Source organism: Scardinius erythrophthalmus (genome assembly GCF_964197995.2).
Source record: "Scardinius erythrophthalmus genome assembly, chromosome: 21".
Lineage (NCBI taxonomy): Eukaryota > Metazoa > Chordata > Actinopteri > Cypriniformes > Leuciscidae > Scardinius > Scardinius erythrophthalmus.
This window is the reverse complement of record NC_138241.1, coordinates 17,242,138-17,261,941: the sequence shown is the minus strand read 5'-3', so window position 1 is coordinate 17,261,941 and position 19,804 is coordinate 17,242,138. Positions and strand designations below refer to the sequence as shown.

The 19,804-nt window shown below is 37.8% G+C and overlaps 1 protein-coding gene across 1 annotated transcript; it reads right to left on the bottom strand.

Moving 5' to 3' along the window:
* Window positions 1-7,625: 7,625 nt before the first annotated feature.
* LOC308682200 (uncharacterized protein) lies at window positions 7,626-18,853 on the bottom strand. The gene is made up of 13 exons (XM_081351721.1): window positions 18,809-18,853; window positions 18,037-18,142; window positions 17,485-17,643; window positions 17,262-17,379; window positions 17,075-17,136; window positions 16,832-16,957; window positions 16,297-16,376; window positions 16,054-16,185; window positions 15,416-15,615; window positions 13,347-13,476; window positions 10,739-10,923; window positions 8,842-9,021; window positions 7,626-8,759 (listed from the first exon to the last, which is right to left on the bottom strand). The coding sequence occupies exons 1-13, from the start codon at window positions 18,836-18,838 to the stop codon at window positions 8,738-8,740; spliced, it is 1,530 nt and encodes a 509-aa protein (XP_081207847.1). The 5' UTR covers window positions 18,839-18,853; the 3' UTR covers window positions 7,626-8,737.
* Window positions 18,854-19,804: the final 951 nt, after the last annotated feature.

Sequence of the window (19,804 nt, the reverse complement as noted above, 5' to 3'; positions counted from 1 at the left end):
TGACAAACGTCCAATCTCATGGACTACAGGCTTTAGGTGAAATCAGGGTGAAATTCTCCAGAAGTAAAAAAGAAAAAAAAAAGAAAAAGGCTGACATGTGATGTCTATTGTAATGGACACATAGCTAGTTTCTTTCTTTTTTTTTTTTTCTTTTTTTTTTTTTTAAAGTGAATAATGTTTAAAATAGGTGAAACCTATCATTTTCACCTTAATTTTGTAATACTAATGTTCTCAAATAAACAGCTGGTAACTTTCCAAGATAAAATGTTTAAGATGCAAGTTATTCATTTGAAAGTACACTGGAGATTATGCCACTATATCGGTTTTCTCTCTTTATCTAAAGACATGTCTAGAGAAAACCTTTTTCTCACATGTATGCTTAACGTCTTTTACTTAAAAGTGGGTCAAATTAATATTTACGTGTGGTGCTTCAAATGCTTAAAGATTATTAAATTCAATACTGCCCTCTGGTGGTAACCTACACCTTACGAAGGGTTTATCGCTAAAGTTAGGGAAAATGCCCAGAATCAAATCCATAAAAAAATAAATAAAATAAAAAACACGTAGTTAGATTCTTTTTTATTTATTTATTTATTTTCCTGAAGTGTTCCAATATTTGGATTATGTAAACTACCTGGTTAATGCAATTATTAATTAATAATTCATTATTGGTTCAAACCCCTTTGCTGTTAATCTTTTTGTGGAACATAAGCAAATCTCACAGCTCCTTTCCAGACAGAAACAGTTTATCGTATCCATGTAGGCCATGTAAAGCTCCAAAAAGGACAAACAACACCATCAAGCAAAGTTTATACAACTCTTGGTAGACTTATGTTCTAAGTAGGTTAGTACATATTCAAACTGGCGACACATGCAGGAACAAATGGTTATCAATGTAGCATGCAGGGGTTTAAAAAGGAAAGATAAAAATCAGGTAGAAGTATTACTTTGTGCATTTTATAATGACCATAAAAACAGAAAATAAAGACAGGGTTAGAAAATCTTTAATCAACAATGGATGAGTTTAAAGACATGCTTTGACATATCCAGCTCTCAGAAATAAATGGTAGCCTACAAAAGCAGTCACTGGGATGGTACCCTTTCAAAAGGTTTTCATATGTACTATTTAGGTACTACTATTTACACTTTAGGTACCAATATATACCTTTTAGGTACTAATATGCACTCTTTAGTTACAAAGGTGTACCCTTTGAAAGGGTACCGCCCCAGTGACAGCTTTTGTACAGTTTTTTATTTATTTATTTTTTTCTGAAGGTGAATGTTAAAAAGCCCTCTAAGAAATTTGAATGTGCCTTTACTTGTGAGGAAGCCGATCATCATACAACAACAACAACAAAGATTCTTTACCGATTGATTATGGTGTAATGCTACACCAGTTTAGGATTAGTTAGGCTAGTAAAATGAGGACTAAAAAGGAGATTATGTGGAAAATCTGTGGTTACTCCCTCTGACCAGGCTAAGATTTACTAGGCATTTTATGTGTCATCAGATCAGAATAGCCCTTTTTTCAAGTGTACCCTGCAGTTTTCACACCGCTCAGTTCTTTTAGCACTCGGCTCGTTTTGGGTCTACCTCTCTCCCTCCTCCTTCCTCAATCTGCCTCTCTCCCAGTTTCAGTGGTATAGCCGGTGCCAGTAATTGTACAGTGTTTATAAATGAGCTGCTTGTTTAGAGTGTGGGAAGAATTTTTTATTATGTAAGAAAACCCAACACCAGCAAATCCAGGAGCCAAAGATCACCAGAGGCTTGAAAAGCCTTTGATCTTCATTTCTTTCTTTCTTTTTCTTTTCTTTTTTTCATTAGACAGAAAAACTCTGAAAACATTATCACAAAACAGACTTTTTGCAATCTCTTCTCCTCAGAAAACCACTTTATATCTATAGGTAACAACATAATGTTTACACAATTAAATTGCACTGCCATTGCTGCAGTACTGATTTTGACAGGAAGATGGCAGTAGATGTTTTGTTAAACTACAATATCTCAGACTCCTGAAGTTGTTTGGAAGTCACGGGGCAACCACTAATCGCTGTAAGGTCAAGACATAAACATCCTAAGGGACTTTCTCAAGTGTCTACATGCCTTGTAGTGTAATATCTGCCAGTTTGAATGGAAAAGCCTCTTATTGTAAATGCTGGGGAAATGAAATTGGAAGCCTTGAGAATTTTCCCTTCTTTATTAGACCCAACTCCTTTTAATGAAACCTTTGCCCCTAATTTTGAGTGTGTGATTGACCTTCCTGCTGTCTTGTCATGTGGCTGATTCATCCACCAATTTAAAGTGATCCATCACTGACTCATTGACTTACTACAATCTCCATGCATCAATGGAAGTTTACGCAATTGGTCTGATTCTGTTCAGTGGAGTCATACACCTAGTATTTTGAGAGGGAACCAGCGGCAGTCCTAGCACTTCTTCTTAAAGGGATAGTTCACCCAAAAATGTACATTTTGTCATTACTTACCCTCAAGTTGTTCCAAAACTGAATGAATTTCTTTCTTCTGTTGAACACAAAAGAAGATATTTTAAAGAATGTTGGTAACCAGACAGGTGAAAAAGAAGACTGACTGTGTTTACTTAGTGATACTTAGTGATATTCAGTCAGGTGAGAATTTCCAAAGAACATTTCACAGATGGTGTTTTACAACTGACATAACTAGTTTGATGGCACCACTTTCCCACAGGTGTTTAGAAACCATAGGCAACCTGTCAGAACTAGTTAGGCATTTGCAAATCAAACTGTCCCGCTTTTACTCCTCTCTGCTTATTGCATGTTACTCCTGATTTATTCCTTATTGCGAACCATCTTCCTGTCCACACGCAAAATGGAGTCGATTTCGTCCCTTTGGCCAGTCTCCACGTGTTTGAAGAGCATGTGCAGTCCTTGCCGAGTGAGCCGCGCTCCTGCCTGCCAGCCAGACGGTCCCAGAGAGGCCAGATTTACGTGCCGAAAACTCCCCTCACTAACAGAAAAACTTTGGCTCTGACCCTTGACAATAAGCATACTCCCTGTCTCACCAAGTATGCGGTTCAAATCAGTCAACCCAGATGTCAAAGACAAACCAGTTCCTTTCAGCTCTGTATTGCTTTTCTGAGACATGTAGTGAGGAACACGTGTATCTTGCACTTACAATAAATCATTTAGAAGATGCTTTTATAGAAAGTGACTATAAAATGTGGATGAACACAAAATTTGTTTACATCATCAGTATTTTATTTAAAATACTGCAGTATCACATGAGTAATGGAAGTTATGCGTGCTGCATTTCAGAAGGGAATTATTTTATTTTTTTGTTGCATGTGTCCAATGCATTCATAAAAGTGATAATGATCCTGGACCAATACCCTTACTTGCTGCCACGGCCACTTGAGAGCGCTTGTAAGTGACAGGAAGTAAGTGCACAAGACTGTCAAGGAGTGCACAAGGTCTAAAAATGCCAGTGCACACTAAATACTCACCAGTAATATGGCTTCAGAGCGGTTTTTGAGGCTAAGCGTATCTCATCATTCATTTATCAAGTTCAGGAACTCTTATGTCCTGAAAACTTTACAGTGCAAGTTAAATTAATTATATATGACAGGATTTGACAGTCTTTATTTTTTTGTCAGTCAGTCAGCCAGTCTTTCCACCAATTCTTTTAGCAGCACTGAATCATTCAGGAGCAACTGACTGTCTTTATGAGTAAGTCACTGAATTATTCATTCAACAATTTGTTCAAAAACACAGTTTTTTTCAGTAACGCTTGGGGACGCAACAGTAAATTTGCCGTTGGATACGGTTTCATTGGCGGACCAAAAATAGACAAAGTAACTATTGCGTCTAAAATGTTACTGATGTTGTAGGATGCAACAGGGCTAAAGGCGCACCGGGGTAAAAGGCACATTTGACTTTATTCTCTTTAAAACCATCAGATGGCACAACAATTCAGCTCAGCACTTTTCTTAACAACAGCTTTTGATGATACACGTGGATACTTGGCTGATCCTTGACGTGATCGCGGACAGCAATGCAAAGCTGATTTGGTGCTAATTTGATCTAATATTTAATGTATTTAAAATGTTGTAGATTTATATATTAAATGAGAATCGATAAAATTGTTGACTATATTTTGAGACAAAGGTATTCTTAATGTATTTTCAGTTTTGTTCAAGGTAATTACAGCAACAGTTTTTCAATAATGGAAGAATATGTAAATGGTATTTGGGGTAAAAGGGGCCCTTGTTATTGGGGCTAAAGGCACAATAATTACCATGATAATAAACAGCTGGCTGCCTTTTCCAGTTGTTGTTGATTAGATTCAGATGCTAAATATGATATATCAAGTTGGGAGTCAACCTTAGAGATAATCACCATATTTATAATGACACATATTTAAAAATGTGATATTAATCATATCATATAATACAAAATATGTATTTGGTACTACTACTGGTAAGCTATATTAAACTATTTTTTAACATTATTACTTAAAAAAATGCCTTTGCATCTTTAATTTTTTTTTTATTACAGTGTATTTACTGTACAAAAAGGAATTCTTTTATTTATCAAAATAAACTGAATATAGTACAAACTTTGATAAAGTGATTGTTTCAAACTAATATTAACTTAGACATGATTAAAAACATATTATTTTAGCTAAAGTGTTTGTATAAATAATGTGTGTCTTTTGCTCCATTCTGGTGGGTAAAAGGCCCACCTTGACACCTCATACATTTATAAGATTTTTAAACAAACAAACAAACAAACCACTTTTATGATTTATTTTCACACAAAATCTATTGCTCTATCAATATTCAATAAAAACACATTTTCTTAGGGTGTACCTTACTAAATACCTTTAGCCCCGTTGTACCCATTAATCAACGGTCAGCGGTCGATAAACTGATATTAAGGCAGGTAGAGATACAAGGAGTTCTGTCTGAATAGACATCTCAGACTAACCGTAGAGAGGAGGAAGGTCACTGGGTGCCAGATATTTCTTCATAATAGCCAGTAAATGCCAAGTTTGTTTGTATTATATTTTTGTACAGGGAGTAATCCACTTCAGTGAATTTTCAACCTACAGACCTTTATTGGGCCTGCATAGGGATTTGAAGCAGGAAACCAGAGCTAATGCCTACACTAACTTCAAACAAATGCCAGGAGCTCTTTAAATGTCGGGTGGGCAGGAGTGGGGCTTGTGTTATGGGGGCAGATGGGAGAGAGATGAACCTGGAAGTGCTGAGTTCAGAGAGAGAGACAGATGTCTGCTTCAGCTTATCTGGAAGGCTGTAGTTGGTCATATCTACAACCCTAAAACAGAACAGACGCCCAGAGGTGTTACTGTACGATTCAAGGGTCAGCCAACAGGCGCAATGCAAGAGCGCACAACTAGAACATCTTCCTCCTATAAGTACCGATCCAAAAATTCATATATGCTAAAACAGCATATGTTGTTAATAACAGACTCCTTTCCATCATCTTTAGTGACCCATTTTGGCCGCTATGTGAATCTATCCAGTGATGTTTGGAGTAAATGGAGACAAGATTGTCATAGCAGGTCATTATGGAACTTGGCAGATATCGAAATGTCTAAATGTCCTTGCCTTGAATGACTCATTCGGATGTAAAGAGGGAGTGAAAGGATAGAAGGCTAAATTGTGAGTACATGGATCGATTGTCTGCAGCTGTTTAACTCTGTACACACACCATAAGGTCGAAATGCTCTGGGTTTATATTTAAATATCAACTGACACTAACAACGCACATCATATGCATTACAAGGATAAACGTGTCCATGTTAAACGATACGTCAACGGCCCTGCAGACTGAACTGATATAGTCTTTGAATGGGGCACAGACACATGCCATGTCCTTTGGACGTATTGCATTGGCTGTTAAGTTGAAGTACAGACTGCCAGAAAGCTTCGAAAAGCCACAGCCACCCTCACTTTGCTTCAACACCTACCAAAAAAACAGCTCAGAAAATGCCGAACTGCCCCCTCCATTTGTTAAAGAGAAACCTTTTCCCCCTTAAGGAGGCCAAACTATTTTTACTGGCTTCAGATCCTAACAGAATGCATATATGGAGGTTTTTGGCCAGAGGGAAGGCGATCCCTCAGAAATGCGCTATACGTCTGTGGCAAATGTTTCTGCTCCATAAACTTTAGCAGCTATGTCAGACAGTCAGTGCACTGGAGCAATGCCTGCTGTGATGATGGGAATATTCATACTGTGCCATCCTCACGTCTTCCATACACATACGACAGGTCTGGATGCATTTCAAGAACTGCAGTGTAAGAAAAATAAGATATAGCACAATTAGTACAGTGCTCATTTGAACACATATTTAAATGAACGCATTTTAAAATTATTTAAAAATAAACATTTTTAATGAAAAAATATGGGGGGAAAAATAAAAATGAACAGATAATCTGTTAAGGGCAAAACATTCTTTTAAAATTATAATTAACTAATCATCAAGTGTATATAACATGCAAACTAATATACTCATTTTTCATTAACACGTTTTCTTGTTTGTTATGGTTGATCTGCACTGTCACTCAGCACATTCTGTTCATACTCGATCTTAATGATCAAGAGATTAAAAATAATTTTAGGCTTCGGGCCATATGTGTCTTTTTTTTATAGTTGTCAGACTTGTTTTTTTGTCAGAGAAATCAAAGACAAAAAAAAAAAACATGAATTATGTTTTGATGACTTACAACTTACAGAAACATGTTTTGCCCTCAAGTGATGAGAGAACTGTTTTCGACTTCTGCAATATTTAGCAACTGACAGACATATTCAATATTTCTTACCACTTTAGAATACTGTTCAATCGTTAATGAATAGCTGCACATGAACAAACGAGTATCGCTTAGTTGAATGAGGTAGCTAATCAGTAACTATAACTTTTTCATTCCTCCCAGAGGACTTCTAAGAACTACTATACAGGCTCATAATTAATGTAAATAATGCAAAATTTATAATTAATTTTAAAGTAAAGATCATGGTAACCCACTAGTAATGACTCAAGTATTATCAAATTCTTCAGAAGGAATTTCTAATCATTCAGAACAGTATCTTAAAGTCATTGTAAGCTTTTGAGGTTTTTGTAAGGTTATTGATTAGCTAATAGTGAACTACTTCATTCAACTGAGCACTAGTATACTTACTAATTAGTTAATCAGAGTATCTAGAATGTTACTCATTTGTTCCTGTGTAGTTATTCATTAATGGTGGAACAGTGTTCTAAAGTGTTACCTTTCTTTTTTTATTCTATTTTCATGCATTTTTTTATTCTTGTACTGTACAACTAGTTATGATTTCTGTATTAATTTAAATCAATCTTCTCTTCCTTATTCTCATGATTGGTTTTATTTTGGTGCGTTGGTTGTTTTCCTTTATCAAAAAGCAAATAAAGAAAGAGCATTTTTAGGAGACATGTCATGACTAGAGAGGGTGGGGAAGGGCGTAGGCTATTGAGAATCCCACAATGTCTTTCTTTCCTTGCCAGCAGCACTGTTTATGAAAGTATGTTTGGATTGCCCTCCCTTGTGTGAACAGTTTGTGCAGCTAAATCATGTTTTATCTATATCGTATAAAGTTTGGACGGACACTTCCTGTTGATTGTTTAATACTTCCCATGTGCCAGTACACCAAATGCATGTTTGTTTGCTGACAGAAATGACAGTTTTGATGAATTGTACCTTAGATTAATGATTATGCAACGTACATTTCAGCTGCCTATGAGAAAAACTGACTCTGTGAACACAGTCTGAACAATGGCAAATGAATCATGCACTGTACTTGAACATACTTACACACAGTGTAATTCACTTCCACTATGTCAGTAATAGCAGAATTCCTTTCCTCAAGACTTTCTTCAACTCCCACAGTTAGATTCACATGACCACATAATTCCACCACAAAGGTCAAGAGGTCACGGGTCAGGTCACCTCCCTCCATTTGCGGGTCCCACTTGCCAGTTAGAATGCCCAGTCTCTTTATTAATAGGCTTACAATGAAACCCACAAGGTTGAACCACAAGACCGGATATATGTGGTCCACAGAGGCATCAAGATGTGGGGCTAAAAAAGCACATCTGTCACACTTTGAGTGTGTGTGTGTGTGGTTCTCCTTTAACATTGATTTTTGCCTAAATCTACTAAAAACACTTCAAAAATGTCAGGTCAGAGTATAGATTGTGCCCTTCCCGACAGCATATTCCATTCCAGAACAATTCTCTTCTGTTTTTCCAAGAGAGAAGTAGGAAAAAACATATATTTTTTACTACATGAGGCATTTTCATGGAAATAAATATTTAGTTATTTTCTACAAGTTTAGCTTTGATATCTATATTCTCATTAATGACAGTCTTACAGGAAGTTTCCCTGCCTTCCATTTCACCACAGCTGCCTGTACAAAGTGAAAGTTTTGACAATGATTTATTTTGCTAACTTGACCTTCATGGTTGAATGCAATTTAAAATTCAAAATGCCTTTTTCCCATGCAATTGCCATTTTTATGAGCAATTTTTTTGACTGACCCACCCATTATTTAAGACTATTACATTACTATCAACCCGAAAACATGAAGTCATGCCCTCCCATAAATTAAACTGCCCCGAAATGACCCAGAAAATGTAATGCAGGATAAACATATAAACCTTTTCTCTTACAAGACAAATGTCATCACGCTAATAAGTGGGATAAAACATCAGATATGATTTTGTCAGATGTGTTTGACTGTGTTTCTGCAGAAAGACAGGAAAGAAAGTGTTAGCAAAGACAGTGTTTCTGCTTATCGACAAGAAAGACTGTGTTTAGTTGGTTTACATTGCTTGGTGTTTCAGCACTTGTATGTCCTGGTGATCACTCAGGGCAGAAGGGTCTTCCTGTGGAAGCTCCTGGGTCAGTTGGCGTAGGACAATGATGTGGGCAATGTGTGTCTTGAGCAGCAACTCCAGCTCGTCCTCACTGCTCCCCAAGACACTCACTCCGTTTACTTCCACCAGCCTGAAACAGAGACACACACCTCAGAAAAAGCACTGATGGCATTTCTAACAGGGACTTCTTACTGTTTTTTAAAGGGGTAATTTGGTTCCATTGGAAAGATAAGGCAAAACAGTCTACCAACTTAGTAGTTGTATAACAAATATGTAGTTGTACAGTTTTCGATAAATGGGCGTCATATACTGACGCTTTTGACATTTCGTCTACATCGAACGCACATGGCACCCTTTAGCGTCAATATGAGACGCAGATAGATATGGGCCAGAAGGCGCCTCCTAGCGGTCTAACCCTAACCCTACCCCAGACCTAAACCTACCCATAACCGAACAAAGCTCTGTGCGTGTCATATTGACGCTAAAGGGTGCCATGTGCGTTCGATGTAGACGAAATGTCAAAAGCATCAGTATATGAAGCCCTAGGATGAGAATGCGTTGCATGATCCGGTTGCAATAAAGTTGATAAATGATCAATTTGCAGCAGTGTGGATATTTATTTAGAGGGAGGGTAGGCAATTTCAGAGCGGCTAGCAATAGTAAGCTAGCTTTGAAAGCATTAGATCCCACCTTCCCTTCAGAGCGTCTCCAAAGTCACGCAACATCCAAAACACACGAGACACCGTTAAATTACATCATGTCTCAAAAGCAACTTCAAGAAAGCAACTTCAGAACTTCCAAATATATACTGCAATAATATTTAAATGCATGATGGAATTTGCATTGCTGAAAACTAAATAAGAGGTAAAGAAAATAAATAAATTACACATTGTAGGTCCAATAGTCAGGGTTTCTAATAAATTTTAAGAACACACCACGCATGAAATTAAATCTCCAGAATCTTAATGGATCACATGAAAAACTGATTTTAAGCCTGTTAATTTTGTGCACTTATTAGATTTTATTTAAATCATGTGTTTCTGAAAATAGAAAAGTGACGTTAGCCTTTATGTTTATTTACTGACTGTGAAAAGATTTTTGCCAGAGGTTTGGCAATTAGCTACCAAACACAAGCAGTTACTCAGGTTCCCCTCTTCCAGAGGGTGCATATGCTAATTTTTATTATGTCCCCCCCCCCTCCCCCTCCCTCCTCCCTCCTCCCCCCTCCCTCCTCCCCCCTCCCTCCTCCCTTTGGTCGTCATCCTCCACTTAATTATAACTTGTATTTTATTTGTGTTTATGTACATGTGTTTGCATGTATAAGGATATAAAGTTCTGCAAAACCCAGCTCAAAAGCCTTGCTACAGTAATATTCATGTTTTTATCTGTTGCTTGTTCATAGCCACCCACATTTTACATTTCAGTGTTGTCCTGTTATGCTCCCTGTCTCCTACAAATTTCCATAGCAACAGGGGAAAAATAGAAGAGCTGATGGAGCCTCTGTGATCCTCTCTGCTCTTAAAGGCTGGAAAATTTGGGATGTTTCTTGGCATGTTTTATGAAAGGCCAATTAGAGGCTTAATTCATCAAAACATCCATTACACTGAACTGACCTCTTTGATCTCACATTCTTTCACATTTCAGTTGTTTTAGGACTATGACCCAAAGGTTATACTTGGTGGAAATCATTTAAAGAAATAGACTGCAAAAAATGCTGTTCCAATTTCCATTTTAGGGTGAACTGTTCCTTTAAATGTTTCAATACCATTTTGGTGCAGGTAAAATAAAGCTTTAAGACTTGCTAAAAAATGATTAAAACATTCTTAAAATATTTTAAAATCAATTACCTGTCATTCCGACAGAGACTAGTACCCTCAGTGTGTACCACCATCAATCCCTGGCCCTCTACCCAGCGTGCAGAGAAACCATAATGACCGCCTGAGTCTGCTTTCACTTGGGTGGCCACCAGCATGACAGGAGACTGCAAAGAGACCAGCTGAGTCAGAGTAGGGCTCTTCCTTTCAGCGTTCTCCTGCAGGAAAAGAAGAAGAAGAAGAAAACTGCTGAAACGGCATCAGTAAATATCTGGTTGCTCTCCTCAATGAGACACTGCTCTCGTTTTACAGATAGTTTTATGGATCTGTCCTTGAAAAGGTGTGAAGTGTTAAAGCTGACAGCCTCACTGATCTGACTGTTTCATGAAAATGGGCTTGATTATTTGTGGAGTAAGCAGAATTTTAAATATTTTTTTTGTCACACAGGTGAATTGAGAAAGAAAATATTTCTTGCCAGCCATGAAACTGTATTTTGTATATATATTTTTACAAAATATTTTATCCTTAATGCCATTTTTACCCCCTTGCATTTAAATCCTATATGCATTGCATATGCAGGCCAAAATGTGTCACGACTAATGATTTAATTACTGGTATACATGCATGATCACATGAATCCACACCCCCAGACCAATAGCTGAGACAGAGACTGAATACAGGAAGTGAGTGAAAAGATAGATGTAAAGCGATCAGGTTTCTCTGAACACGCAGCAGAAAAGTCGAGGTGAGGGCTCGAGTCTCCTGGCGTGTGAAAGCCCTGCGGCCAAGACTACTGAGCCTCTCCCCAGACATGGGCACCAGACGGCTCGCTCACACAGGAAACCCCCCTGCAGAAATGCTTAGGAGCCCTGATCACCCCACTGTTTGGATTCCCTAGGGCAGGACGCATAGCTCGGGCCTCGCTCAATTATTTAAGAGAAGCAGCAAAAGGGCAGGTACTTAAGAATTAATCATTTCAGTCCACTTTCATTAGCTCGTAATGTCGTCCGGCCTTCATACTAACCTAGTGATGGAGTGAGGTGAGGGAATAGATACTGGACACAGAGCAAACAGAAACTAGAGAGCAAGCTGAACAATGGAAATACAGATTATAACTTGGCAACTGTCTTTTAAACCGTAGATGTTTGGGAAGAACAAGAACAATTGGTTGAGAAACGGGCACACCTTCAGAAATCCCCTAACTCTTATGAGATGGGAGAGGAAGTCGTGCCAAGCCCCGATTGTAGGATTGTGTTTCGCATGAGAAAGGATTTCGGACTCAGTTAGAAACGTGTGGCTGGTATTAATGATATAAGTGAGGCACTGTCAGTTACAATAATGGATTCACAGGGCCCTGGAAGGTAGTGTTGCATGCAGTAAAATGGCAACCTCAAGATGGACTATAAATCCCAAACAGAGCCCAAAGCTGCCACAACTATTAGCCACTGGGCCTCTTAGCCGCCAGTGCAGCTCAACACGGTGACCACCAAGACTTCGGAAAGAGGGAACAATCAAAGTGAGCCCAACTACTTGGAGCTCTCGTGCTTGGCCACAATCGCAGTATCTCCACAACCTTTTCCCACGAGAATAGTGAAACCTAATCTGAGACTGTAACCACTACTACATCTCTGGCCTGAAGGGAAATGAAATGTAATTTAAATGAAATAAAAAAAGGGAAGGTTAGATAAGGTTTGTGCCATATTACTTAGAGGGTTTTTTTTCCCCTCAAATCCCTGAATTTCAGCTCTAGACCCCACGTTTGCCACCATGTGTTATTTTTCGCTCTATTTTAACAACTCCTCCCTCCCTCTTCCTGTCTTTTTTTTTTGATGCACTGCAGTCACGACGGATTGCAGAGATTAGAGGCGATGATGAAATATTTCCTTATTGTCAGATAATCTAGGAAAAATAAATGTCAGACTGCTCCTTATTAGGGCCAAGGCTTGTATTAGTTCCCAGACTGCTCTGTGGCATGACCTGCGTCTTTCCCTTGATTAGGTCATATGATAAACATTAGCAGCACTGCCTCTTTCCCACCAACTCAGCACCTAAAGACTGTGGCCTGAGGGCGGCAACGTGACACGCTCTTTTCTTACAAAGTCCCGGTCGGCATGTGTCCTTTCATGGCACCTCGTTAGGTCTCTACCGATGAGATGAAAGAGACGCTTTAAAGGAGAATGAAGGTGGGAAAGAATCACCGGTACGGCCACAACATGGATAGTTTTACACTAGTGTTTGGTGTCATCCTGGCTTTTGAAAAATAAGTGGTGTTGGTGGCAATGGCTCACTGTTGTGGTGACCGTCATTGTGAAACGCCATGGGAAGCAAATTAATGATAAAGTTTTAAAGATGGCAACATATAAAAAAAAATTACACATTATGAGAAAAGCTTCAGGACTTCATGCCGCTTAACTGCATTCATTTTTTCCCCAAGTGTTTTTGTATGTCCAACAAAGTGCTTGCATATTGGGAAAAGCCAAGACTGTAATGCTCACATTAGTACCATATGTTCAGCCTCATTAAAATGTGGTCTAAAATAATAACTACTGGCCTGCGTTCACATGTCAGCACTATATCATTTCATACTGCAACAGGAAACTCTGAAAACCTTGAGAAACTAGATCGGGGGTGCCAGTCTCACCTTGGCCTGGGTCTTCTCCAGAACTTCACGCAGGTGAACCACCTGCCGATTTAGGTGGACCAGTGTGATCTCGTCTTTAAACACCTGGCAATTCAGCCGCATCTTCTCAAGAAGTCTGACCTCTGAAGGCCTGAGGAGTAAACAAACACAAGCTGTTCCCTTGAGCTCTCTTAAAGGTGCACCGTGTAATTTTTAGAGGCATCTATAGTGGTGAGGTTGCAAATTGCAACCAACAGAATTTACGGTAGCTGACAGGAAAAGATGTTGTCTGAGCCAGTTAAGCAATGAGGTTTCTTTACAAAGATAAATTAAGAAATTATGTTTACTTGGTTATTTATTATAAATAAATTAGGTTATTTCCAATATTATTGTTACTTGTTCATCATTGTGTCAGTGTTTTATTTGCTGACTATAGCTAGCTTCTTTGCACAAAGAACAACATAGTGACAAAACGCGTTTGTTCGTTTAGGGCTACTGTAGAAACATGTCGGCTAAAAATGGCTATTTCAATGTAAGGGGACCCGTGGTGTATGTAGATAGAAATGGCTCATTCTAAGGTAATACAAACATAACAGTTCATTATGTAAACATATACATTATGTAAACACCACTGAAAACATAGTTATGTATATGATATTGCATTTCTGTCAACAGATCCTCCTAAATATTACACAATGCACCTTTAAAGGAACAGTTCATCTAAAAATATAAACTGTAGATTTTTATTTAGTTAAACTTCAGTCTTTTCTTCACACAATTCTACCATACAGCTTCAGAAGACTTGGAATATAACAAACAACTTATATGGACCACTTTTATGATACTTTTTAAGCTGTTTTTCTATGATTATTATTATTTGGGCTTTGACGGTATCTCATTAACTTTAACTATATAGGAAAGAGTGGACATCATCCTATATTTCACAGAAAAAGAACAAAATAAATGATGACCAAATTTTCATTTTTAGAGAATTATTCCTTTGTCTTGGATCAGGAAGCTGATCTGAACAGATTTCCAATGTTCTGTCACTTTATATCAAAGATTAGGCTTTTTATTATTGTGTGGCTCAGTCTTAAATAAATGTAAGTGGTCTAAACCTCTTATGTTCTCAGACTTAAATATCTTAGATTAATGTCATCCAAAAACCCTGATACTTGAAAGATTTGTTTGCATTTTTCCTGGGGAAATGGCCAAGCACATGAAGGACATAGCGAAACAAAAAACAATAAGCCTTCAAGTTAAGTGGCTTATCAGGTAATTAATGAGGACTTGGACATATTGATTTATGATGGTATTTTCTAACACCCTTATCCATTCCTGCTTTCAATCTGTCCAGCTCGAAAAGATGTCAGAATAAATCAAAGGCCGTAAATTGGAGAAAAAGCAGAAAACTACTGGGTAAGACCCACACTGGCTTTTTCCTCAAACACCCTCTCTTTATTTGCACACCTCATAAATTAAACAGGTATGTATTCCCATTTTGCAACAGTAACTATTTGCACATGATAAAGCCGATCCTTATCAACATTTCTGTTTTTGTGTTCCAATGAAAAAATAACATCATGAAACATCATAAGGGCGAGTAAATGATGAAACTTTCTCTCCTACATTGTCAGAACCATGCAGATATTTAATATGTTAAGAAAGTACATTAAACTCTGGCATAATGGTCCAATCATGAGGCAGACCGGGCAGCAGTTTTCTCTAAACTTTAGGAAATTAAGAAAGATCTGTGGACTACCCATTACCATCATCCAATGCAACTTTCAGCACTGACGCCACAGAAAAATAAACTGTAACAGACTGTAAACAGAGCATCAAAAATCACAGGATGTTCAGTCTCAACAAGGAAATTACACTGAGGGCATCCAAAACCAGCTCTGATCATCAGTTCTTCCGGCCTCTCCTCCTGGAAGACGCAACACATCATTTTCCATAAAGGCCGATGCATTAATTAACAGTTTCTTTCCCTCTCCAATTCCATGTGATAATCCCATATAATTACTCAACTGCTCTGCATTAACCTCCAGCACATTCTATTCTATTTTACAATGAGAGGATATACTTACTTATTCTGCATCTGCACTGGTGCTGTGTAAAGATTGTCCCTGAGTGTTTGAAGGCTCTGTCTCTTCCTCCTCAGACAGTCCTGGGCTTCACTGAGACGCCTCTTCACTTCCAAGCTGTCTGTTTGCACTGCATCCATGTCCCCCTCCATATTCTTCAGCTCTGAACAGAAGGCCACCAGTCCATGGTAAAGCTCCTGAACCTGATAATAATACAGACATAATAAATTAAAAGCAATAGAGGAGAACAGGGTTACAGTAGTTGTCACATTTTTTCCCTCAAGGCAGGTTTATTTTTGAAAGTCTATTTCTGTGTAAGAAAATACCTCTGTTACGGATACACTGTTTTTGCCAAGGGAAAAAGACACACAACCCTGCTACAAAAGTGTACTCAATGATACTGAAATTTTAGTTTTAGGATACAATTCACAAGTATTGTTCTTATTCGTGAGAGTTTTGAACTAGAAACCAAAAATAAATCCACTACTAGAGAAAATAAGCATTTGGTTTCTGGACTTTTGACTCAAAAACAGATAGTTCCTGGTGTGACAACTAGCCCCAGTCTTCTTTTGAATAAAATGGTGAAAGACTTTTCTGGTTTTATTTTGTCTTCCTCCAACAGGACAACAGAGAATATTTACCTGTATGATGACGTTTTGAAGGGAGGCCACCTGTTGGTTAAGCTCTCGAATCTTGCCGGTGTTGTTTAGCAGATTCTTGCTCTGAATATCGTCAGCGGTACAAACGTTATTTGGGGAATCAGGGCCGTCTTTCTGTGTTTTGAGAGGCAAAAGTTTAAAAAGTTTAATTTGACCGAAGTTATGTTTGTGTGTTTTCATTTAATCCATTGAAATATTCAGCTTAAAACATGCAATTCTGTCTACCTTCCTACATAAGTGAAGCTCCATTAGTCTTGTTTCTGAGCCAGGCAAATCTCCAATCTGCTGCTCAGGGGAGAACTCATCTGAAAAACGTGGAAAAATAGAGACGGTATGTAAAAGTAAATTCACTGTGTAAATTCCAGAGCACTTACAAGCCACAAGCCATATATGATTCTCTCCAAATGCAAGACTAAATGGCTGATCTTTTCCAAAGAAGACAAAAGAAAAAGTCCTAAAGATAATACAATAAATTGAGCGTAAGTCAATTTATTTTGTGTATGTGTGCATAATCCCCAAAGAAAAAAATAATGGCACATATAAATCAGTATATTAAAATCTTTTTTTACTTCAAATAATATACAAGTATTTGCATTGACTTGATATTCTAACACCAAGTGTTGTCATCATCTGTGATATTATATAAATTAACAACAATTTGTAAATTGTCTCCAATAAGATCTACAAAAAGTAGATTGTCGTACATATAAAAAGACAACATTTGTAAATATTGTATTCCTTTTGGCTTTTATATACAGACCTTCATTGCTTTTCATGTTAAAGTGATCTTTGTCTTCATTAATTCCCAGCATCCTCAGGCAGGACTCCATTACTTTTCCCACACTTGTGTCTTTGGGTGTCCTTAAGTGAACAGTACGATCTGATGCTAAATCAAAATCGCAGACAGATATAGGCAATTGTCAAAACCTTGAAATAAATTGTAAAAAAAAAAATTATATTTTGAACTATAAGATGGGATAAAATTGCATAGGCAGAATGGTACCATTGACTGTGATTTCAATGAGATGTGAGTTCTTCTGAAATCTAGCATTTTGCTCTTTCTGTCTGTAAAAGATAACATGACACATATTCAGGTCAACCTCTAAATACTGTTATGAACATAATTCCATTTTGGTAACAAGTAGTGATAACACATCATTTTACATTCTAAGAGAGGAAGGACACTCTACCTGAATTTGAATGAGCATCGGTTCATATTGATGCTGCTAACTTGAGGAGAAGATTTTGACTTGGTCATGGACACCAATGCCGCTGTGAATTTCTCAACATTGTGTGGACCAAACCTTTCTTTTACGGGAGAGAAAACAAGTTCAGGTTTGCTTCCACAACATTACAGACAAAAGTACTGGGATGTGAACTCAAACAGTTCATGTTATGGTTGTGCAATGGTACCCAGGAGGGAGTTGAGTCTTTGGGTGGTGGCGTTCGGTGGGTGTAACTCATGGTAGATGGCAGACAGCAGCCTCTCTCTCTCCTCCAGATTGGACAATTGAAGGATTTCAAGGGTGTGGAGATCAATAGAAGCGATGTGAGATCCACTGAACTCTGCCTCTGTAGGTTTTGATCCACCCAAAGCCACAACATTATTATTAACATCTCTTCAAACTGTTGCTTCTGATAAATAACACTAATGGATCTCTAAAATAGATCTTTATTGGTTTGAATGTTCAACAAATAGGCACTGCAAATCATTAGCTAGAAACGGTAAGAGTCTCTGTGGTGTTGTATTAGCTAGTAAATGTTGTTTTTCCATCTCTTTTTAAGTTGATGCATGGAAATACTTCTTAAAATGATGCAATAACTTAAAAGTGCAAATGAGCAATACATAATCTAAACAGTTATTGGTTTGTGGTCTAAGCATTTGTCTCTTTGAATGTTTGGCGAATTAAAACATTTAAAAGGGGTGGGAAAATGACAAAAACAAATGTGCAAACTGTACTTTACCTCTAATGAAGGGCAGGCATTTCTGTAGACCAATATTACTAAACCACTGGCAGACCTCCTCCGTGTTCAGCTCTGCTAAAGTTTTGGCACTGTACCCATTAGAATCCTGCTGAACACAGACAGATACAGACAAACTCACAATACATGATACAAATGACTTTTAAAGTTCGCAACATGTATGCATGCAGACACATTCATCAACTTGAAATAACAGTTCATGAATATACTTCTGCAGAGTATTAACGCAATGGAAGACGTGTCCACGCAAAAAAGACCAAGTTAGAACATTCCATCATAAAAGACAGAAAATAGGACTTTAAGAGTTATTTTGTTTAACCATGGAGAATGTTCGGTGCTCTTATGAAACGCTGCATGAGTGTATTTGCGTATACCCTAAAGCTGTGAATACTCTGACTACATTAAAATGTGGGTTAGTTTTATGTGGAACAGCATATAGTTTTACAAAATGGCTGTAGTTTGCTATTCTCATCTAGAAAAAGCCAAGTCAATGGTGTTAAAATATGCGTGTATTTTCACAATTATGTAGGAATAAAAAAATCTGCTACTGTATGTCTATTGACTTACTTAGAGCTTAAAATCATGAGACATGAGACAACTTACACAATGTTATCATGAAAGTAACTGAATTATCATCAACACCAAAACTTTTTAGAATAAGACCTGGTAACTGAAGCAGAAAAGCAAAAAAAAAAAAAGTTTCCAGAATATTTTTCACAATCTTGCACTCAAAAACAGCAAAAAATGCCAATACCTTCACTGCACTTTCTCCGGTGTGGTCCATTGACTGGGGAATGTAGGATGCTAAGAAGAGAAAAATAACATGATCACTGCCATGCTGAAAAGACTAGCTTTAATTGTTATGCTAGTTTATGATTAGTGATAGTTTGGGGTCTTGCTTTTGTACCCGCACTGGCATACTATTCAACCAGCAAAACTTGGTGCTCGTGAAGCTTATTGATCAAAAACTTTCTGGTTACCCTAGTTAAAAGGCCAAGTGTGAAGCATCTAAAACACAATACTAGAGTTTCTTTTTCAGCAGGGTACTCATTTTCAGACCCGATGTTTTCATATGAGTCATCTAAACAATAAATACAATAGAGAGAGCATCCTACCCTTTGTCACCCAAGCAATGGCTTATAATACAAAGTCACATCACGTCTTTACCAACAGTTATCCTTCTTTGACGTGGGGATTCTTCATCTTCAAGAATTTCATTTTGCCTTTGGCATGTGGAGTGAAAGGTATGACTTCTCGGCACCGTATCGCCCAAACTACAGGACCTAGTGGCTAGTTTCTGTGACAGGATGACAAAAAAGAGCATTTGTACATGTTTAGTGCCTTTTAAATGTATTCAGTGTGAAGTATGGATTATATTAATGTCTATTAATTAATAAACCTTTAATTTACAAAAGTAATCCCGAGTGATTTTACCTTTTGGTGTGTTAGCATGCTTATCTTACTGCTCAGCGGTAGTAGCCTTAACTCTTCCTTTAGCAACTCATGGCTGCTGGCATCCTTGTTGCTCAGGTCATCTAAATGAGTAAAACAACACATCAACAAGATGTCAGCACTATTAGCAGATGATCCCTGAGCTGATGGGAAAGAACTTTTGGATCTGGAGAAGCCCTAACTCTGTCTGGGTCAGTGAGTCCATCTCTGGGAAACAAAACAAGTAGAACTTCAAGCTAACATGGGAAAAATTGGTCCCAAACTCAAGTCTGGACACTCCAGAACACCATATTTGGTG